Raw genomic sequence first — 23,649 nt, 5'->3', positions numbered from 1 at the left:
TTAGAACCAGAGAGGCAAAAACTCAGGAATTTTTCCTTATGTCTGCCAAAAGAAATGTGAATTGGACGAGTTATATATCGCATACCTTAACTGTTGGGTGTAACCGACGATAACTGTTGGAAGAGCCGAGCCCCTGCCGCACCTTGTTTCCCATCACCAGGCCAAACTCGCTAATGTTATCAAGGACCAAGGCCCTCTAATATGTATTGGACCCAACTAGGTAGTTAGACAATTTAACACTAGTTATGGCCTTGGTAATATAAGGCCCTTGAAAATTTGAGATTTGGTCTATGTGGGACAAACCAAATACCCAACAATACCCCACATTTTTTATTCAAACGCCAATAATACTCCATATTTGAATAGAAAATAAGTCATTTTGAAGGTCTTATCGTTCTATATCAGAAAATCAAACATGACATGCATCGGAAGAGGTGTCTAAGTGACTTGAACCTAACGTAGTGAATACTCATTGGACCTACTTTGTGGATGGTGACAAGAAGTCTTGAACTAGCCACGTGTTTGTAGTAAGTGTAGACAATGAGTATCACACATATTATGTTAATGCATAAATCGATTGGACCCAACTAGATAGTTAAGCAATTTAACACCAGTTAGGCAATTTAACCAAGACCCTCTTGATATTTAATATGTATTGGACTCAACTAGATAGTTAGGCAATTTAACACTAGTTATGACCTTGGTAATATAAGGCACTTGAAAATTTGAGATTTGCTCTATGTGGGATAAACCAAATACCCAACAATGGACCGGTTCCATCGGTTACAGTCAATTAAAGATTTTTATCTTATAGATAGCTCGAGGTCGTACCTTTTGAGACTATCGAAAGTTGATACCGGAATGGTCTGACTGGTTAACCGGTTTGCCAATCTCTATACTTGATTCAAAAGAATAAAAATAGTAAATCAATATACAAATGATAAAATTTTGATCATCGTGGTTTTTACAAGTTTAAAAACTAAAGTTTGTTATTTTTTTATGGGAGAAGTCGGGAGAAAACCCAATAGACCTTTCAGCTCTGAATGATAAATCTTGCGCCAATTTTTCTAAACAGGTTGATTCATGTTAAACCCGTTAAGTAGTTACTTTTGGCCTTCAAAGTAGTCCTTTTGCCTTCATTTTATTAAAACAAAATAATTTACAAGTTTCTAAAACATGTACAAATTCATAGAGCGTTGAAAAATAAAATAAAACCCCCTGCAACTCTATCATGGGAGGCCCACCTTTTCCGGCCACCATCTCAAACCACCCTTCCTCATATTCCAACACAACAAAATCAAACACAAATATAAAAGTCAGATTCAAAACTAAATTCTATTTAGATTCATCTAAATTTAAACGCTAAATCATGATACAAAACAGTTACAACAATCATTCCAAAATTCTATGACACAGTTAAAAAGCTTAAAATCAATATTTGTTTTGGTACAACTATACAAAGGTAGGATATTTGTTTGTTTGATGTAAATTGATGGGTGGAGAGTTCCAACATTTTAACCATTGGTGCTCAAAGATCGATGAATGGGATGTCTTTTTATATTATAAATTGTTAAATTGTTGATTAATACATGTACATTAAGCATTAGACCAACCCATAATTAGTATATATTCAATTGCAATCGTAATTTTACTTTCTTATTTGTATGAACCTTCAACTTTAGTTTTGTTAGTTTGTTAGTCTTTTTGCATGTTCTGATTTTGATTTACTTATTTTAAAAACAAATGATTAGTTAGATTGTAAAATGATATACCAAAGTTTCAACCCTACCAACCATCTCGCACGGTTTGGATTGAGTTGAAAATTTTCAAACTGCAAACATTAGATTGGGTTATTCAAATGTCTTTAACCCATGAACCCACATAAAACCACTAATCTTCACATTGGATTGCGATGCTAAATGACGATTGATTCTCTTTCGTGCCACACCTCCCCTAAACATTCCATAAGTCGGCCAAAAAAGGATGTTTTAGAATAATTATTTTTAAACTAAAAAAACCCATTTATAGAAAAAGGATGTATTTGATCGATTTTAGAAAGTCCAATGATTCATTTGTTAAAAAAATGATCCAATGACTTAATCACTCAAAATAAAATAAAAAGTTATACTTTTATTCATTAAAATCTACTGATTTCAAAAAGACTCATCCTTGCCCATTTCTCAGAACAAAATCAAAAGGATGCAAACCTTTCTCCGGTCCGAAGTAGAAGCAACTATAAGAGCAATGCAATGTGCAACTTTCATTACAAGTACAAGTCAGTATAGTAGTAACTTGGCTCATCTATTTTCTAGCAATTCAAAGCATGAAAGCAAGTTTATTGGCAAAAATATTCCCCAACCAAAGTGGTTTTCAGCTCAATAACTCCCAAGTAAAACCCCAGAAAGTTGAAATATATTGGGGCTACCAAGATGGTGGAAAATCCATCCCCTTTATTCACAAAGATGGCCGAATATGTGTAAGCTAAAGGGTGCTCTATGTATGGCGATTTAACTAAGGCTTACGGATGTAGCATAAGACTGAAGGAGAGTGAGGGCTTGCTCAGTGATAGCCCGATTCCTTGCTTGTTGGACCCAATCACCCACAACTTCTGCAGCCTGGCTGCCTTTTAGACCGTCTTCAAGTGTTTCTGCGGCTTCCAAAAGTTTCCCATCAGCTAACAAGCTCTCCACTCGATTTATTAACGACTCAATCCCATCACCAGATTTGTCAGCTTCCTTCACCTGAAAATTTAATCATGATTATTGTTAGCAGTAGCGATCATATGGAGAAATTTTAGAAAATTCAGAGGTAATCCAAACCTTTAAATTAGATGCAATATAAGCCAAAGAATGCGCCAAAATGCCACCACCACCTGGAGGCATTAGGCTGAAGTGTCGGAGAGTCCCTTTCAATCCATCAAACTAGAAAAATAACCAAGATTAGACCAATATAGCTGATAAGTACAACCAAAACCGATTTAGTACCCCAGAAGTCCATCCCAAACCCAAATACTAACTGAGTAACTGGTTTGTGGTTCTGTGAGGATGTGTTTGGTACGTGAGACAAGACGGACATGACAGAATAAAAAACTTGATGTCCCACAGTTTGGTGGGACATTATACCCAGACAAGACGGGACTGTGTGACAAAAACACACTTTATTTGTCCCATTGGAATAGGTGGAACAAACATTAGGGAGATTAGACAAGATTGGTAAAATTACTAAGGGACCGTTTACCTAAAAACATACTCGGTAAGCACTTACCGGTAAAATTCAACATTATAATTTACTTACCAAGTAAGATTTTATTCATCAAAACGCACCGTATGCAACAATTTATCCCGGCAAGCACTAACCATGGTAAGAGCCGTCGCCCTCACTTACCGGGTAAAGCTCTCGATTCTTCCCTTCGCTCTTACCGGGTAAGATTCTTAGTCCTAGCCATATTCATCCGGTAAAGTAATGTGACTTGGTAAGCGTTTGGTAAACGGCACCTAAATTCCAGATTCCTCATGTTAAGACTCTAAATCTTCCACAATTCTTTCACCCAACTACCTCACTCTAGCCCATCCAGATGCTCAATTCAATATAGAGCTGCTGTGTTGATTTGCTATTGGTTTTATGTTGCTGTTAGAAGAAGGATCACAGGTTTGGGCTGCTGTTACGACCAACGTGCTCAATATCAATTTGATTCAATTGCTCATTTACTTCAGTTGTGCTGCCGATAAGAAGTTTGAAATATTATGCTGCTGTTTCATTTCTTGATGGCGACATGATATGGATTTTGAAGAGGCATCCATGGCTCAAATGGACTGAAGCTGATGCTGCAGGTTGATTTTTGGTTTAATGCTGGTGGCCTAGCAACTGCTGTTACAATGATGCTGAGGGTGTATTTGCAGTTTGTGGCTGGTATGGTGTGTTAAATAACTGAAGCTGGGGTCAAAGTATATGTTGCTGAGATATTGAACATACTGATTTATCAAAATTTTGTTTTTGCTGTGGCCGATAGAGATGAGGTTGGCAATGAAAATAGCTGGGATGAGGTTAGTTTATCAGAAGAACTCTTGTATCAAGTTGAAGGCTATGGTCATGGCACAATCATCTTTTATAACTAACTAAGGATAGAGAAATGAGCCATCAAAGCTGCAACCTTAAACTATTTTCGTCAAAAAAAGGTAATATAGGAGTGACACTAAGCCGATTATCAAAATAAAAATATGTTTTTGCCGGAATATATTTATTCAATATGACAACCAAAAAAAGGCAGTATAATCACTTATAACTCGTCAATTATAACAAGAATCAGGAGAACCATACGTTACGACTTACGAGCTAAATAATGAAGCACACCTGAGAGATATTTAAATAATGAGGCAATTACAAAACAATGGATCTTTAAAACCACATAATTTGAATTATGGTCTACATAGTATATATATCGAACCCTCGAAAGGCTTACCTTGTGATTCAACTGCAATATGGTATCCGTCCCATTTTTCAGAGTATCTTCAGGAAGGGACGCCATGACCAAACCTAATAGTGAGTCTTTATCAATTCCATCAATGTAGCTGTTAAGAGCATCTATTTCTTTCTGTATAGGCAACCCTTTAGACAGAGCATCTTCCAGTGCAAGAGCACCCTGCAAAAAAAACAAAAATTGATTGCTGTTAAGTGAAAGAGAGTGTTGAGGTGACTAATGAGATTGCACTTTTAACTAGTGAGCATCTTCAAAGCTGCAAGCACCTCACATTGTATCACCAACACAACACATAGAAAAAGTTAAGCAAAATTAATCACTTGGGAACAAGATTATGTAGATGGAATAGGCTGGTAACGCATTACGAGTCAGATTCCTCATGCAGAGATCCCTAAGTATAAAGATACGAAACATGAAAAAGATGTGCAGAGAACATTAAGCTGGTACCAAAGGGTCATTGACCCAGCAGTATCCAAGTTACCGGTAGAGCCCAGCCTTTTCAGGAGGTCAAGGGTTCAAACCTTACCAAAGGTGAGGAGTGCGTCAAAGTTGTTAAAGGCGCAGAGGGGTCCAAGGGCCTAGGCCCAAGGCGGAGGCATGAGACGCGGGCCTCAGGAATCCAAGGCGCATCTTATCAATATACACACACAGTTACACACAACTCAAATATGCAGCAAGCACAAACCTCCAATGCAGCAACCAGCAGTATTTCAACAGAGACAAGAAGGGAGAAGGGTTTAAGGTGTGAGCCGTGAGGGTGAAGTTTTAAGGTTTGGGTATTTATAGAGAAGGAGGCTTGAAGTTCTAAGGACTGAGGATTTGATATTCGTGTTCGACTTGTTCCATCTATTTAATAACTCTTTTTTTAAGAAGTCTAGGAGATGAGGAGATGAGAAAACTTATTTAATAATAGGGTTTGACTAGGTACTTAGTAACACTCTTTATAAGGCGTGCCTAGGCCCATAACGCGCCTCAGCCAAGAAGCAGCGCCTTAGCGATCCTCATGAATACGCCTAGCCTCGACTTGAAAATAGCCCAAGACCTTGAGCCTTATGAGCCTCAGAGCCTAGGCGCACCTGCTTTTAACAACTATGGTGTGCATGAGTTATTTGTCGTATACAAATATTTATATACTTCAACAAAAACATAGTAAGATGCTTGAGGATAAGGACAGATAAAAGCCCGAGTGTAGTAGAATGATTAACCTTCTTCCCACTCCCTATCATTCAAATCCAGATCATATAAATTATGCTTAACTTGCATTGTGAACAGTATATATACTCAAAAGTCAAAACCATAAGTGCTTCACTGTGATTTATGTATGACCTAGGAACCACCCAAAGATAAATTGCATTATGAGTAATCTGCTTATGTATCACCTATGGTTAACCCCATATCTACTAGATGGAGTATTATAGACAGTTTATTTTCAGAATAAGTCAAAAAAGTAAAGCATAACAGATATCATAGTTATAACAGTGGTACAAATTCCATTATGTCATAGAATGATACAAATAACAGAACACTCAGGTTGTTTTGTTAAGTTTGCATAATGTAAATGCCATTGTGAGTTTTGTATGATAATGAAATTAAATAAATTTGCCAAGACTATTTCATTTCTGAAAAAATATTAAAAAATAGAATCAGGTTTCATTGTGTTTGAAACCCCAAACAAACACTTGTTTTTTACATAAACCCATTTTATATACCATGAAACCATCAAAAACTAGTAACAATTCATAACCAATGTCTACAGAATTCTACAAACTTGGGTTGTGGCGCACAGGTTAAGGCTCGGGAAGGGGATATAGTGAGATTCTTATCTTCCCCGGATTATGCAAGGCTGCCAAGGCCCTTGTGGCCATGGAACACCTGCAACAACTCCAGGCCATTCGTCAGTGCGTGTAAGCTGGCCCAAATACCACGGTTACCAAAAATATATAAACACATTTTAGTTTTTTGAATGAACATTTGTCAAACACCAATTCACCCTCAGTTTTAACTTTTCAGAAAACATAAAAGAAAAGACAAACATGAAAGTTTAGCCAAACAATACCTACGAAGTTACGGTGTTAATTGTAGTAGCCCAAACAATATAATATATATACATATCACAACAACCGCACACAAGTTGATGTGCAAGTAGCACTCACAAACCAACCCAAGTGGACGTAGGCAGACATGTCCTCTACCCCAAAGGGTAGAGATATTTCCAAAGACCCTGGCTTGTGCAAAAATGTGAGCAAAGGAAAGAAGAACCAAGGCTTAGCAAAATAGTATGCAGCAGAAAACAAAAAGAAAGACATCGAAACATAGAAACATTGCAAAAAGAAAATCACACGTTCATCCATATACCATAGGACTCTTTTACCCTATCTGTCAGCTCCCTAACCCTCCACTTGTCCCACCTCAAGCCCAACTTCCTTCTTTCCCTCCACACTAGCTACAATTCCTTGCACCTAGTCTACTACCCTAGTCCTGTATCTCCAAGGACTCCTATCAATGGTCATGTCCTTGGAAATGTCTAAGCCACCATGTCCTCCTTTGGTTGCTTATCCCACATCCTCATTAGATTGTCCCTCCTCCTCGCCCCCTCGACAATCACGCTTTCTACTTTCCTCACTGGTGCAGCCATCAGTCTCCTGCAAATGCATCCAGACCATTGTGATCTTCCCTCTGTCAGTTTTTCAATGATAGGCGGAACTCCTGACTCTAACATGGTCCGACCAGACCACGAATCCATCTAAGCATCTTCTTTTCTGCAAGTTCTAACTTACTCTCATGGGTCTTCCTTGTCGCCCAATGGTACGACACATACAAGATAGTTGGTCTAATGGCAACCCTATAAAAAGCATGCCATTATGCAAACACCGTTATGGCATATTTCCCCTTTAGCACCATGTCGTTATGCGACATGGTACGTCGTCCTCGACCTCTTCTGTTTGAATCATGGAAAATAAATACTTGAAATTGTCCTTTTGATGTACCTCCGCCCAGAACCCCCCCCTGCGGTTTAATTCGACCCCCCCCAAAAAAGAAGCTAAAGTTGACTTCTATTCCCCCGGCAATGTGCCGCTCGCTGAAATTGCAAGATATGCATTATGTCTTAGAGTGACTAATACACAAGCCTTATGTCTCCAAGGCCACCCATCCACTGCTCCAACTTCTCGTTGACCTTTACCTTCGACTCAGCTACCGCAATTAGCACTCATGTAAAGCTTAAAGCAACAATACAAGCTTTGGTGAAAAAAATGTATGAAGTTTATTCTCTATTCATGAAACCCAGTCGTTATCACCCCCTTCCCATCCCCATCCCCCTCCCCCTCCAAGGATGGTTCTCACAAAAGAGTAAACGATACCCAAAAAGTTCCAACGAACTGATAGCAGATGCTAGATTTTGTTCTTTAAAACATGGATCTCCAGGAAATGGATAGGAAACTAACCAAGGCCTAACTAATTCTTGACGGTATCAAAGTGAGCATCCCCTAGAGCGAAAGAGTTGCCTGGTGATCCCTAGGTTGCAGCATGTTCGGTCGTTAACTCCTCGCACTTCCCATATGAGCTAACATTTTCCGATTTCTGGCCTTAGTACTGCCTTTCCCCCAACAACAATTATACAGTTTGCATGCATGCACGTATGCAATATTTTTGTTTAAAGCTATGATTGCCATATCACCATTAATTATAGAAATGTCGATTATAGAAGTTTCCATAATTACCAAAACCTAGGGTTAGTTATTGCAATATTAGTTTAACCGAAAGGTGATTGCTACAAATCCTAACCTAGTCATGAGCATATTAATAAAGTCCAATAGCGACAAGCCATATGCTACCAACTTGTATGATATTTGTTACAAAGAATGATTCATCCATATATAGGCATATCAGCCAATAAAAGTGTCATTTAATAAGACAAGGTCCATAACTTCAATAGAAGCAAGTTGTTAGAACTGGAGATAGTATTATGAAAAAATTCCAGGCAATGTTTAGGAAAAGATCAAATGCATATCATTTTGTGGTTAATATGATATGGGTACCTTATATTCACTCTTTTTGTCTTTTTCCCAAACCAATAGATTTCAGTTCTAAGAAGCACCTTAGCCTTTGTGATAAACACTTGACTAAGGCCACGTTAATTTCTTTTTTGTGACAATACTAATTTGCCTTTTAGAACTTTATTGTGTCAAAGCAAGACCAGCCCAGATCTGCCTCAAAAACAAGAACAAGCAAAAAAGAGGCAGTCTGCATAAAAAGCATTGACACGAGTCAGAGCATCATATGTCGTGTTACTTATACATACATACCGATCTCAATCCATCTTGTTACTCGTATAATACATCTCGATCTCAAACCTGATTTTCTGCCTCTAAAGAATAAATCTAGATAGCCCCTCCACTCAACATGCTTGAGTAACTCTACCAAAAAAAGAGACCTAGCTCGTGCCCGCTTTTAGAAGATTCCTCTTCAACAAAAGCAAGCAACAGACAAAGAGTACCTCCTCCTTTACCCTCTTCATCTGCTACTTCATTGGAATTTTCACCTTCTTTACTTACAAACTTTGCCTTGAAAATATACTCTCACCACTAGCCTACTCTTGCTGTGTTGGATCAACTTTTGATGTATTCTGATGCCTATCACGCCAAGGCTAATAATGAGAATAATTCTTTTGTTTAAAGTTCATGGATGAAGAAATGAATACCAATTGTGATAGAGCAGCACATTGAGAAAAGGTGAATAAAATAAAAGAGGAACTACCATTGATAGTTGCATGGCGGTGGTGAAGTGTTGAGGTTTCTCCTCTATGAGGAGATGAACCAATATGTCCTGTTACAAAGAAGCGAACTGATTTGTTCATGCAAATAAGGTTCTCTTCACCTGCTTTTATTAATATACATACATTTACATGTTCAGCCATGAACTCTTCAAATTGACCAAAAGCACCCCAAAGATTCCCACACATACTGATATCATAAAGCTTTCTAAAATACTGAAACCTCGATATGCATATACTATAATCGATATTTGATGTTGTTCGTGTTCCTTCTCTAATCAGGTCATGGATCACAATAAAAATGTATTCAAACTATAGATTCTTCTTCAGTAACATCTACGAGTGAAACCATTATCATATCCGAATAGTTTCCCTGAGCCAATTCATGAATGCTCCCTACACAAGTTATTGGGATGCAACACTTAATGTTTTGAGGTATCTCAAGGCCACACACTAGGCTAAGAGATACTCTATTCAAATCGAGGCCCCTACCATCGGTGTTTCACCGAAAATGGAGGTGGCAAGATATCTAGTCTCTCTAATCCAGATTGGGTTGGTTGTCTTTTTTCCCATAAATCAACTACAGGGTATTTGTCTTCGTCAAAGAAAATCTAGTTGCTTGAAAAAGCAACAAACAGCTGTCTCCCAGTCCCAATCAAGTGACAAATCACTGTATGAATCCATTGCCAATATATCATGCAAAATGAGATGAGCAAGGAGATTTCTATGAGAGTTTGGAGAAATTACAAATGAAATGATGAAGTTGTATTGTGATAACGAGTCAACTATTCATATAGACAATAATCAAGTATTCCATAAGAGCATCAAGCACATTGATGTTGATCCCACGGTGCCACTTTCCATGGGAAAATTAATGACTCTTCAGGTTAGGTTCTCCCCATCAATCCATCTAGTACGCATCATAACCGAGTACCAGCATGCAGATATTCTCACAAATCCATTACGAAAAGCCCAAATAAATTTTACTTGTAACAAGTTGGGTACGTTTAACATCTCTGTTCCAACTTGAGTAGCGTTTGATATTGTGATCCTTTCTCATGAAAAGAAAGATAAAAGTTTCATTAATTACTTACAAAATATTATAATAAATAATAATTATTGTTGTTGTTATTATTATTATCAGATTATGTGAACATATAGAGTTAAGAATTCAATAATAACCGCAATTTGGTATAATCTTGGTTTTAAAAAGCGAGATGCCGTCCGAGGCGGTAAGGGCTCGATCACGCACGTGATGCGCCCGATATTCAAAAAATACTTATAAATTAATTCTACATATCAATTTTTACCTTAAAAATACTTCATTTATAACATAAAGTAGTTCAAAAAGTGGCATTAGAATCTTAAAAAGTTCGTGAATCAGAATAACAAAACACACAAACTACTACCATGAAGAACACAAGTAAATGTCTAATAGTCCCCAATCCCTAAACTAAATGACCAAGTGACCAACCCCAAGATCAGCATCATGAAACCCCAACATGGGTTCATCTCCCTCGTCATTATCAAACCCTCCAATATCTGCTTCCACCTCAACTTCATCATCTTCATCCTGAAGAGCATGTCCTTTTCCTCTAGCACTTCTAGTTCTTGATGGACCCGACCCATCATCATTTACTCTCCCTCTTGATGCTCTAGTGAAATGAAGAGTCTCATACGCCCCAGAAGCTCTACCTACGTCATCCCACGTAAGATCATCATCAATAAACACCAAATCATCATCTTCATCATCATTGTCCATCCTCCCCATCAACCACTCATTACTTTCATCTGTCTTCTAGAATGATAGGATCACTACTTCCCTCTTTTTTATATCGACGTTGCAAGGCATGATGGAATTTCACATAGACCATGTCTACAAAAAGCCCAACTAAAAACCTCTAAAGAATGAAAAAGAAGCCCAAACATGAAACATACAGGATGCGTTGAAGCACGCATCGTGTGATGCATAGGTGATGCGACCGCATCAAAGAGCATCATGGAATCGCTTTGCATCAGCCCTTCTGATGCGTTACCTCCAGCGCATCGAAGCACATTATGCGCGCATTTTTAAACCAAGGGTATTATTACTTTTCTAAATAATTAGTCTAGAATTGTTTGGTACTACAATTACTCATAAAGGATCAGAAGGCTAACTTGCTAGTTGAGAAAAGTTGATTGATAAACACAAGTTGAAAAAAAGTTGACTAATCCCTTTGCTACTATTTTTGAACACTTAATTCAACAATTAGTTTAAAAATGGACGTGGTGGGATAGTTATTGATTAAACATCTTCACTTGATCGAAGCAGTAAAGGGAAGCATAACTCCTCGGAAAAAGCTTAATCGTCCCCTACGCATAGATTTTCATAACAATAATCAATGAAGATACATAACCCTATTTACAACTTTCCATAAAACAAATATGCTGAGGTAGTAGGGAAAATGCTTTAGGAAAACATACCAGTGCAAGCTTGTGAACAGAATGACTCTGACGTGCCTCTTCAGATCTTGCGTAGAAGGCCATACATAGAGCATTTATCTACATAATAAAAATAAAATAACATTAAATGTCGTTCCAAAAAAGCCAACTGACATAAAATGCATCAACCTATTCATGGCTAAAACTATAAACATCTTATCTATATACCAGTGTACCTTCTCTCTTAACAAGTTTATTCAAGTTCACATTTCATCTCCAATACAAGCATGATTGATCAATAAGGGGAAAATGAATTATCAATATGTTAAAACTAATGTTGAAGGTATAAAACAACCAACAAAGAATGCTCATTTGATGAAAATGGTGACATCTTAAGCAAAATAATGGTTGTGGTGTGCACAATACAAATTATGTAGAATGGGTGCTCATACTTGTATTTGGTGCATGAATGTTGAGTCAAGTTGAGAATTTGATAACCACCAACCGGCGGAATCCAAAGTATACCATGACTAAGGTTTTTGTTGCCACTTTTCAAGCCTAAAAAATATCGAAGGATAAAAACAACCTTTTTTTTGGTTGGGAGGTGGGGATAATTGAAAAATCAAAATGCTAAATCAACAATCAGAAGAATAATGCAAACAATGAATGTTGATTATGTATGAACATAACAGATTGCCAATCTTCTACAGTTTAGTGGTAAACGGTCAATCTTCTATACTAATGGCGATTTCACAATACAGTAAACTACTTAATTGGAGATTGATAAGCATAAGATCCGTATTACGTATTCAAGGAGAAGGAAATAAGGGCAGTTCGGTCTTTTCTCGATGGAAAGTAGTTAGATGTCGGTGTAGGAAGGTTGAATCAAATTGGAGACATTTCAGGCAAGGATATTATCCGTAGAAAAAAATAAGCAAACGATGATACAACAGATGGCCACAATGTTGTGTATGTAGAAGGAGAGTGCAAGGAGATCGGACAAGCGATGAAACGCAAGAAATCAAAGATCGACGAGGCAGAAGCGGTGAGCACAGGACTATTTCGTTCTGTTCTTTGCCATCAAAAAACGTCGATTGGAGATGCCTATTTTTGACGGAACCGATCCAGAGGGTTAGATCTTAGGAAAGATCAGTATTGCTTGTTGAATAGATTGACAATTGAAGAAAGTTTGGAGGTGGTTGTAATTGCTTGTGAAGGAGATGCTCTGCAGTGGTTCAATGGGATAACAAACGACGACATATTGTGATGTGGAAGGAATCAAAGAGATTATTATTACTGCAATTTCACACCACCGCTAAAGGTTCATTACCTTGAGCAATTTTTGTCAGTCAAACAAGCAGCCTAGTGGCTGAATATAAAAGAAAATTTGTTTCATGCGCCATTAAATGGAATTCTGAAAGAAGTTTATGTCAGCCATTTTATTAATGGATTGAAGCCAAAAATTATATCAGAGGTACGATTGTTAGCACCGATGGAGCTGAATAAAGAAGCCATGGAGGTTGCGTCCATGGTAGACGAAAAGAATAAAACGATGAATCGAGTCGTAAACTCGAAGGCGGTGGGGTGGAACAAAAGGTCATCTGAAGTGTTGGAAGATGAGAAGTTTGTTCCAGGGAGTGCAAGGGGGTAATGGTGCCTAAGGTGGGGATTTTCAAAGATTGTCCAATAAAGAGTTGCAACAATGCCGACAAGAAGGGCTATGCTATAAGTGTGACGAAAATACTCCCCCAAACATCGTTGCAAGAGAAAATAATTGAATGTAATTGTGGTGCGACAAAACGAAAACGGTTTAGAAGATGAGGAAGACATTGTCGAAAACAGGCTGCTGAATTCGCAAATATGTTGCCAGACAAAGCGAAAGTGTCCTTAAAACTCGGTGGTGGGATTCTCGACACCGAAGACGATGAAAATGGAAGGGATGGTTCGGGAACAAAAAGGTGGTCGTGTTGATTGATAGCGGGGTGTCTCATGACTTCATTTCATTGGGGTTGTTAAAGAAAACGGGGCTGGATATATTTCCGACCGAGGAGTACAAGATCTCGATGGGAGCAGGGGAAGCGGTAATGGCCGAGGTGTGTAGAGGAGTGGTGATTTGGATGCAACTAGCAAGGATTAGAAGCAAGGGGAGATTTTTTACCCTTGTGTGGGGGAAATTCCGATGTTATTTTCGGTACACAAAGGCTTGCATCACTAGGTTCTATGCAAGTGAATTGGCAATTGCAAACAATGAAATTTCTGACGAAAGGAAAATATGTAAAATTAAAGGGGGATATGGCTTTAGGAAGATCATTGGTCTCATTAAAAGCAATGATCAAGACACTTTAACAAAAGGGACAGGAGTTTTGGTAGAATTGGGTCAAGTAGAAATGGGGACAATCAAACAAGGGCAGTGCTCCGAAGTGATTGAAAGGGTGGTACACTAGATTCGTTTGAGGAAGTTTTTCAATGCCCGCACGGGTTACCTCCGGAAAGGAGAAAGGAGCATAGGATTACACTAAAGAAGGAAACATAACCGGTAAATATCCTACCCTATCGGTACCCTTAATACCAAAAGGAAGAGGCGGAGAAAATGCTTGAAGTCGGGATCATTCAACATAGTGAAAGTGCGTTCTCTAGCCCGGTATTATTGGTTAAGAAAAAAGATGGTAGTTGGCATGTTTGTATCGATTATCGGGCTTCGAATAAGGGAACGGTCCCGGATAAGTTCCCAGTCCCAATCATTGATGAATTGTTAGACGAGTTGCCTTCGGCAAGTTATTTTTCCAAGTTGGATTTGCGATCCAGGTATCACCAAATACAGATGCAAAAGGAGGATGTTTCCAAGACAACATTCCGAACTCATAAAGGGCATTATGAATTCTTGGCAATGCCTTTCGGCATTACTAACGAGCCCGCAACTTTCCAGTTGTTGAAGAATGACGTGTTCTGGTCATTTTTTAGGAAGTTCGTCCTAGTGTTTTTTTATTATATTTTGGCATAAGCAAGTCGGAAGAAAATCGTGAGGTGTTTTTGAAGGTGGTATTTCAAAGTTTGTTGAAGCATCGATTGTTTGCAAATAAAAAGAAGTGTGAGTTCAGAAAAAGTGAATTTAGGATATCTTGGGTATGTGATTTCGAAGGAGGGTGTGACCTTGGACCGTACGAAAGTGGATGCAATGTTGAAGTAGCCAAAACCCGGGTCAATAACTCAATTAAGAGGATTTTTGGCGCTTACAGAGTATTATCGAAATTTCATCACAGGGTATGGTAAGATAGCAAGGTCATTAACAGATTTGTTGAAAAGAAACAAGCTCGTATAAATTGAGGGGGCAACTGTAGCTTTTGAAACGTTGAAGAGAGCTTTAATTGAGGCTCCTGTGTCGACTCTACCGTACTTTAGTAAACCATTTGTCATCGAGACAGATGCTTCTGGTAGCGGGATAGAGGCTGTCTTGATGCAAACTGAACGACCGATTGCGTTTCATAGCCAAGTATTAGGCGTGCAAGCTCGACATAAACCAAATTCTTAGAAGTTGATGGCCATAGTCTTTGCAATCCTAAAGTGGAGACCTTATGTTTTGGGAAGAAAGTTTATGGTCCGGACAGATCAAAGATTGATAGAGTCTCCGTATCATAAATGGGTGGTTAAGTTGATGGGATATGATTTTTACATTGTGTAAAAGGCAGGAAAGAATAACATGGCTACAGATGCTTTATCTCGGCAAAAATGTGAATGTTCAGTCATGGGGGGCCCAATGGCGGTAATAGAACGTGAATAGGCATGAAGTGGGTGAAGATGAGTTGTTGGGAAAAATACCAAGTAACATTGCAACTGGAAAGGGTGACCCATAAAGGGTTTGCGGTCAAGCACGAGCTTTTGTGGTATAAGGATCAAGTGGTCTAATCACGATGATCGTCATTGATACCAATTTTATTAGAGGAATTTCATAGCTCGCCGATGGGAGGACATTCGGGTGAAGAGAAAACATTTCAAAGGGTGGCAGCTGAGTTGTTTTGGGTGGGAATGAAGTCGGATATTAGGGAGTTTGTTCAGAGTTGTACAATATGTCAAAGAAACAAAATATTGGGGGGCCACCTGCAGGAGTGTTGCAACCAATTGCTTTACCATTGTACGTGTGGGATGAGGTAACTATGGATTTCGTTGAGGGGTTACCGAGATCGGAGGGAATGGACACAATCTTTGTAACAGTAGACCGTTTGAGTAAGTTTGCTCATTTTATGGTGTTGGACATCCTTTTGATGTTAAACAAGTGGCTGCGACATTCACCAAGGAAGTAGTTCGATGATGGAGTGCCAAAATCAGTGATTACATATCGAAACAAGGTCTTCCTTAGTACCTTCTGGAAAGAGGTTTTCCATTTGCAAGGGACAAAGCTATGTTTTTCAACGGCTTACCATCCACAGTAGAAAGTGGTGAATCGGTGTGTGGAGCAATACTTACTTTGTTTTGTGTCCAAAAATCCCAAACAGTGGAAAAGATGGTTGCGATAGGTCGAGTATTGGTACAATACTACATTTCATAGTTCAATTAAATGCTCGCCACTTAAAGCATTGTAGGGACGTGAGCCTCCAACTATTTTGAAGTATAAATAGGAGTCCTCAAGTATACAAGCGGTTCATGAGATGTTGTTGGAGCGGGAAAATATGTTGGATGAGCTTCAATTGCATTTGATTCGAACTCAACAGAAATGAAGCAAAAGCAGATAGGCGTTGAAAGGATGTTCAATTTGTGGTGGGGGACAAAGACTTCTTGAAGTTGAGGTCATATCTAGCAAAACTCTTTACGTGACGGTGACAAACAGAACGACGAGCTAGTAGCGACGTTTAATGTGCCGTTCGAGGTGCTATCCAAAGTAGGAGAAGTAGCTTACAAGCTTAAACTACCGGCAACAACTAAGATTCACCTAGTGTTCCATGTGTCACAATTACGAAGGAATATTGGGTTGTGTCATTCATCGTAGGTCGTTCCACCACAACTATGAGGATATGTAATTGGTGGTTGAGACAGAAGGGGTGTTGCAGTGTCGAAACAACGGAGAGTTGGAAGTCCTCATTCAATGGAAAAGATTGCCAATCTTTGAGGCGTCATGGGAAAAGTTCACAATAATTGATGAGAGGTTCCCTAGCTTCCACCTTGGTGGGACAAGGTGGATGTATGGCAGGCAGGTAATAATAGGACTAAGATTCGTTTTAAGTATTCAAGGAGAAGAAAATAAGTCAGTTTTGTCTTTTCTGGATGGAAAGTAGTTAGACGTCGGTGTAGGAAGGTTGAGTCGGTGGCAGAGAAGCATAAATATAGGTGTTGATGATGGTTGTAGGGCATGTGAGTTATGTAACAGATTTTGGGGAGTTCCAACCTCTCGAAAGTTAGAGATTGTAAGAGAAATCATTTTGAGTGACTTGTCTTTGAATAGTTAAATTCCATACCAAATGCTATCAGAGATATCCAAAAAAAAGAATTAATATTGACTGAAAATCCATTTGTCTCCAAATTTCCGTCACAAGATAGTGCCAGCTCAAAAACAATATGCAACTAAATTAAATTTGAATGATATCATACATTGAGATTTGCCTCCTCCATCCTTTCAATTTGCGAAGCCTTCTCACTTGCAATTCCTGCAGTCAATTCTGCTTTTGCTAAATCCTTTAATTTGTTCAGCTCAAATTCTGTTTCAGATTCCTGAAAGTTTAGAGATTAGCAAGCTTAATAACTGCTATTTTGATGTTTTACATCATGGAAGTATGTTTTAAATAAACACAACACACCTTCCTTTCGATCTCCATTCTGAACTCCTCTTCTAACATTTCCTGAAGTGACTTGAGAGCAGCAGCTGCTTTTAGCTTTTCTTTATGTAACTCCTACAAATGAATTTAGCAATTTAGAAGCTAATCACACGTAAATTGATATCACCTTTTTAAAAGAGATGTATCAGGTAGATACTAGAGTTAACTTGTGTATGGTGTGTGTGTGTGTGTGTGCGTGTGTTTAGTTTCTGGGGTAAGATATGGATAACTGATTAGGCTCATATTAGTTTTCTATCTGAAAAGAAGAGTGAACACAATAACTGAACCATGCATTTCTTGTACGAACAATTATCAGAAGCTACAGTCAAATAGATTCACTGTTTTGCTTTTCTGCTAATTGTGAACCTATAGGTTTCCAAGATGCGATCCAAAGCAAGTGATAGAAAGATGCAATGGATGAGAAAAGTAAAACAATCAAGATAAGAAAAGGTTGTAAAAAGGGCTAGAAATTAGCATGCTAATTACAAAGCAGTTAACCAAAAGAAACATTAAAAGTCCAAGCATTCCTCTCTGGCGATGACCTGCTATCAATGCTTGAGCAGATGCTTTTAAATTACTTGACCTCAAAAGAAGAACATCTAGGCAATCCAGAGCTGTTCAACTTAATATGTAGATTATAGTGCACAAGAATTGATGTCACTATAGAACAAACTAATGAAATATGTATCAGAAATAGGTTCAGCATAAATAGTATATACATAGTACCTGTTCATTAAACTAATGAAGAATTGATCACCCAATGGCAAAAACTAGAAGCTTACCTACCACATGCAAGAAAATAATCGCATGAACAGAAAAAGTAGAAGGATAACATTTTATACAACCTTATCCAAAATTGTCTCCCTTTCAGCATACATGAGCTCCCGGGCTCTTGCATCTTTTAGCTCCTTTTCATATTTCTCCTAAAATATTTTAGTCCAATTTCAATTTCAAAAGTTGATCAGCCATAAAACTGAATGGAACACTAGTAGGAAGAGACAAAGAAAACAACAAAGTGATATCACAATGTTTACATTTTTAATATTAAAGATAAATAGTCTTGCCTTCATCAACTTCTTCTCTTCAGAAAAAAAACGTGCATCCAAATCCACCTGCCTTCTTTCAGCTGTGTGAATAGCTTCCAATAAATCCAGAACTACTTTTCCATCCTTTGACACGTAAACGTCGTTAGTACCTTTCACAGTCTCAGCTATATCCTTCAATTTGACATCACATACAATTAGACACTTTCACTAAAGACAAGAGCAACAAATGAAATTAAGCTTCCTTGTAGAGATATTGTTTGGTATCTAACCTTATGTAGATATGAAGAAGCTGCAGCAGTTTGTTCGGCCTTACCTCTTAAAAGGTATGCATCAAGAAGGGAATTTGGCTCTTTGACATCATTGCTGAGGATACGCTGCAAAAAACTGCCAATAAACTAGCTGCAAATAGAATTTTTGTTCTATAACCACTACGTAAAAAAGAGCAGACCTCCGGCATATTTATAGTGCCTAGCTGCTGAGGCTGCTCAGACTTGATCATATTTTCTTCAATAACTGGAGCAACCTGAGTCGGTATTGAGGTGATTTGAACTCCCTCGTGGCGTTCTATAGTAGGCTTCACGTCTTGGTTTTTTGTGCCAAGATCCTCTTGAATCAATGGTATTGAATCAAAACTTGAATCATGAGCAGTTGAGATGCTATGGTCCAAGCTAGGCAACTTACTCTCCTGCTCAGAAATAGCATCATGGGGTTTTGATATTGGTAATTCCTTTAATTCAGACTGAGCTTCTTCTTCCCTTCTGCTATAGTATGGATCAATATGAATGTTTTTTTCACCATGCTCAACAGTTGGATTTGAAACCTCAGACTCTTGAACATTTTGAACAGCAACTGGTTCTACAGTTTCACCATCATGCAAATCTCCATTAACAGTCTTTGGCTGTTGAGGTTCTTCATGGACAATGGGGATTTCATGCGTATTGAGATCATTATTTTGTTCTTTGGTGAGAAATGTTTCTAAGTAGCCGGTCTGGTAAGCTGTTAGGGCAGCAGCACCTATGGCTAAACTTCCTATAAAAACTTTGGACAAATTGCTTCCAGAGTCTGGTGGTTTTCCTGTTGAACCTGATGGCTTGGATGAATTTGACTGAGGTGCAACAGAGAATTCCTTCCTAGAAAAAAGATACAAAGGTATCTGCTACAAATGTTTTAGCCATGAAGAAAGAACGATATTAACAACAAATTTTCGACCAATATACATTGAAGCATTACAAGCTCTTACTAGTACTTTCAAATTTTAAACAAACAAAAAATAAATTAGTTTCTAGCAGTCTTGCTTGTTACCAAATATACATATACACATAAATTACACATTAAGTACAGAACATAAAAGCATAAGAAATAATAAATAATGGTCAAAGAAAAACCAGATTATGTATGTAATCTAGAAAACCTAACATTAGAACTTTATTAAGGTTTATTAGACTAAGTCCAGTAAGTAGCGTACAAGCCACCAGCTATCCACATGATTGAACCTCTACTAGTCATCTCCCTTGAGCAAAACTCTTACTCCTATGCACCATCAAGATCCAAAAGTCGATGAAATAGTTTCAGCTTTCTTGAGACAAGCAAGGTCATGGTATAAGCCGCCTCACCCCTACCAAATCCTATCTGTATACAGGTTGTACTCTTATTTTACTGCTATCAACAACCTACATTCCACAAACTTGGTCACCTTCTCTTTCACATACCCATCTGGCCATGCTAAGTTAGTGAGTCTTACTAGTATTCCTCAATTGCACCTCTAGAACTTGTATATATGTAACCTAAGCTGACTTGCTTATCCTATAGTCATCACAATCTGATTAACAGGTAGGCCTCAATGTATTATCCGCAAATCATCAGTAATAGAAATGCATAGATACAAAGCAGCAAGTCTGCAGGAAATGTATTCATTCATTATAGATAGGCTTACCGCATATGCTTCTTGATCAGTGTTTCCCATAAAATTCAATAATGTGGTTCAGTTAGTGAATCATTTTTATATAAAGATGGATACATCATAAGGTTCACAAAACATGCCTGAGGAGTTGTTCGCGGTGAAATCCTTCCCACCGACCGACGATAAGATATTTCCAATATGGACCTTCAGAAGATAAGCAACACTAGTAAATTGAAAATTCGAACTAGATATTATTCCCTCTGTTTTAGATGAACTTGAAAGTACAACAAAATTCAACATTGGTGCTGGTTTGTTCAGATTTCAAAAACCACTGGCTTTGACATCAAAAATACGACACCCCACTTCCGTTTGAATGAAAACCAAGGAACCCTCAAAATCAAGGGGAAAAATAACAAATGCAGGTCAATTAAGAGCACTAAACCCTAATTCTGTAGCACTTGCAGCTTCTGAAAATAATCAAGAACATATATAAATCCACAAGAAAACCCTAGACTGATATTGAATAAGAAATTTAACTATATATGAACCATTGACGCATGGCAAGGAGTCAATAGGATATGTGATTGTACCTCCGCAGCATGGTCGACAGAGATTGAAGCGCTCCGTGATGCGATTTGGCCGGCTACAAGTTATTGACGATTGGAGAAACAAAGGACGAGAAGGTGGAAGCTTTGGCCGGAAATCGAAAACGTTTCCTGAAGGTGGTCTGACGAGTTAGGGTGGATATGTAGTGGTTCTTGCGTTGTTAAAATGGCTTTTGTTAATAAACTTATTCTTTTTAGGATAAATACATTCAAAAATAGAGATCTTGGTTTTGAATATTATTTTTGTGTACCAATTATCTACACTACCTTATCTATGTTTATAATAAATAAGTAACTTGAGTGATATGTGTCATCTTCTGGTGAAGCAGTTTTCTTGTTTTCCCGTCTAAATACGTACCTAGACACAATTTACATTAGGGTGGGATGGGATGAACGGAGCCTCGATGAGGTCTAAATACGTACCTTGATGAGATGGTCGCCGTCGATTGGAACTCGCCGGCAAGCAACAGTCGATCGTCGTCGATGGGATGAACGGAGCCGGCAAGCAACAGTCGGTCGTCGTCGATGGGATGAACGGAGCCGGCAAGCAACAATCGGTCGTCGTCGATGGGATGAACGGAGCCAGCAAGCAACAGTCGGAACTCGCCGTCGAGATGAGATGAACGGAGCCGGTCGCCGATTGATGAAGGAGAGGTAGGGTGGGATGAACGGGGAAGGACGCATGTGAGGGTAGATTAGTAAAAAAAATCCTTGTTCTACTTAGTTCTAGGGCATTCTTGTTCAAGTTAGTTTCAGTTAGTTCTACTTAATAACACACCAAACATGGGACAAATGTGTCCTGTCCCGTCCTGTCTCATCCTGTTCCACGCACCAAACGCACCCTTAGTGGTTTAATTAGACTCATTTGAACGTATCTAGACACAATTTACATTAACAGTTCAATTATACCCATTTGATTGATCACTACTAAAAAATGTGGTTTTTTCAACGGCAAAATCCGTAAGAAAAACAACTATCCAACGGATATTGACGTCGGAAAAATTCCCGTTGCTAAATGCAAATTTCGTCTGAAATCTGTCGGTAATATTCAAAGAAGTTTTATTTATATTTTTTTCTTTCCAAAAATATATATTTAAAAGAAGTTCAAAATTTCCGACGAATAATAATTTTTTAATAAAAAATTATATTTCGTCGGAATTTATTAAAGAAGTTTTTTATTTTTTCTTATAAAACATATATTTTTTTAAATAAATTCCGACGGAATATAATTTTTTTATTAGAAAATTACAATCCGTCGGATTTTTTCTTAAACATATTTTTTTGAAAGGGAAAAGAATAAAAAAAAAAGTTTTCTTAAACATTTCCGACGGAGTATAATTAAATATAAAAATCAATTAAAATCGGTCGTAAATTTTAATTAATTAACGCTAATTAATTTATTTAAATAAATTAGACCAATTTTGTGACAGATTTCCGACGGATTTGTGACAGTATTAAATAAGTAAAAAAATTCATTACAAATCCGTTGGGGAAAAAGTTGTAAAAATAAAATTTTATTTATTTTAAAATTCAGTGACGGATTTGTGTCGGACGTCGACAAAAGTTGATTTTTCTTGATTATACAGAGCTCTGAAGTCTGAAGAGTTTTACTTCAGAGTTATTTCAAGAGTACAAGTCCAAGTCTGAAGTCATTCTTCAGAGTTATACTTAAGAATTATTTCAAAAGTACAAGTCTGAAGAGTTGTTCTAAATTTACTGCTAAGTTTAAATTCAAATTACTGATATAGTTTCATTTTTAAGTTCAATTTTATTTTAGGGTTAACTTTATTTTATTCTTCAGAATCATTTCAAGAGTACAAGTCTGAAGTAGCATCATACTTTCGATGATTATTCATCTATGTAAGATAAGTTTCTTACATGATTTAATTTTTTCAAATTACTCCGTGTAATACACGGGATCGAACCTAGTAAAGTATATACGACAAAGTCTTAAAAACAATTTTATTACACTATGCATGGTTAATTTATGTATAAGTCTTAAAATCTCTTGATTAGAACATTATAAACTTCATGTACGAGATATGAATGCCAAAGTCAAATTCAGAACTTATCTTTCCAAGATTGCTCCTCCAGTCATGCGTTCTCATGGTCCAAGATGACGATTCACAAATTGATCTTCCCTAAGACGACAATTCAATGTCCAATGAGATGATTCATAATTCAAAACCACGGCTAGGGTTCTATTCGATTCTTGCTTCCATCTCCATTTACTCCTTATTCGGTTCTCCATAGCTCATCTATTACGGTTAGGGTTCTCTTCCACCATCGCTTAGGATTTGCTTGATTTGAAGTTATGTATTCCCTAATCTCTTCATCTTGATTTTGTCACTTCTCGATTTTCTTTACATACCTGTTTATCTCAAAATTTCTCAGGCTCAATAAGTACATAACTTTATTGATTGAATTTTGGGTTTTTTTTATATATTGTGAGTTATTAGTTATTTTTGTTTGAGTTTTCATGTATTTGTTTGGGATTAGGTTAAAGATTTACGTGTTGGATCTTCTTTTAAAGCTTATTGAAATAAACAGGCAGGTATAACTTATATCTTCTTTCCTTACAATGGTATGACTTTATCATATATTATTGTACCTTTTGAGTTATGG

General features: G+C 37.6%; 1 protein-coding gene across 2 annotated transcripts; it reads right to left on the bottom strand.

Moving 5' to 3' along the window:
- Positions 1 to 2,237: 2,237 nt before the first annotated feature.
- On the bottom strand, positions 2,238 to 21,148 carry LOC112503680. Of its 2 annotated transcripts, none has more exons than XM_025107668.1 (12): positions 21,010 to 21,148; positions 20,560 to 20,623; positions 18,968 to 19,672; positions 18,789 to 18,893; positions 18,538 to 18,690; positions 18,319 to 18,396; positions 17,456 to 17,548; positions 17,250 to 17,369; positions 11,712 to 11,789; positions 4,460 to 4,639; positions 2,820 to 2,921; positions 2,238 to 2,741 (listed from the first exon to the last, which is right to left on the bottom strand). In XM_025107668.1, the coding sequence occupies exons 1-12, from the start codon at positions 21,018 to 21,020 to the stop codon at positions 2,508 to 2,510; spliced, it is 1,923 nt and encodes a 640-aa protein (XP_024963436.1). In that variant the 5' UTR covers positions 21,021 to 21,148; the 3' UTR covers positions 2,238 to 2,507. The 2 variants fall into 2 exon arrangements, with proteins under 2 accessions (XP_024963436.1, XP_024963437.1); XM_025107669.1 differs by having other exon boundaries at positions 18,538 to 18,642.
- Between the last annotated feature and the right edge of the window lie 2,501 nt (positions 21,149 to 23,649).

This window comes from Cynara cardunculus, unplaced genomic scaffold (genome assembly GCF_001531365.2).
Source record: "Cynara cardunculus var. scolymus isolate 2C unplaced genomic scaffold, CcrdV1 Un_Scaffold_3548, whole genome shotgun sequence".
NCBI lineage: Eukaryota > Viridiplantae > Streptophyta > Magnoliopsida > Asterales > Asteraceae > Cynara > Cynara cardunculus.
This window is presented reverse-complemented; position numbering and strand designations above follow the sequence as displayed.

Coding starts and splice junctions, on each gene's coding strand:
- LOC112503680 (XM_025107668.1), bottom strand. Junction 17,370..17,455: donor GAATGGAGATCGAAAGGAAG/GTGTGTTGTGTT, acceptor CTAAACTTTCAG/GAATCTGAAACAGAATTTGA. Junction 4,640..11,711: donor CTGTTCACAAGCTTGCACTG/GTATGTTTTCCT, acceptor TTTTTTTTGCAG/GGTGCTCTTGCACTGGAAGA.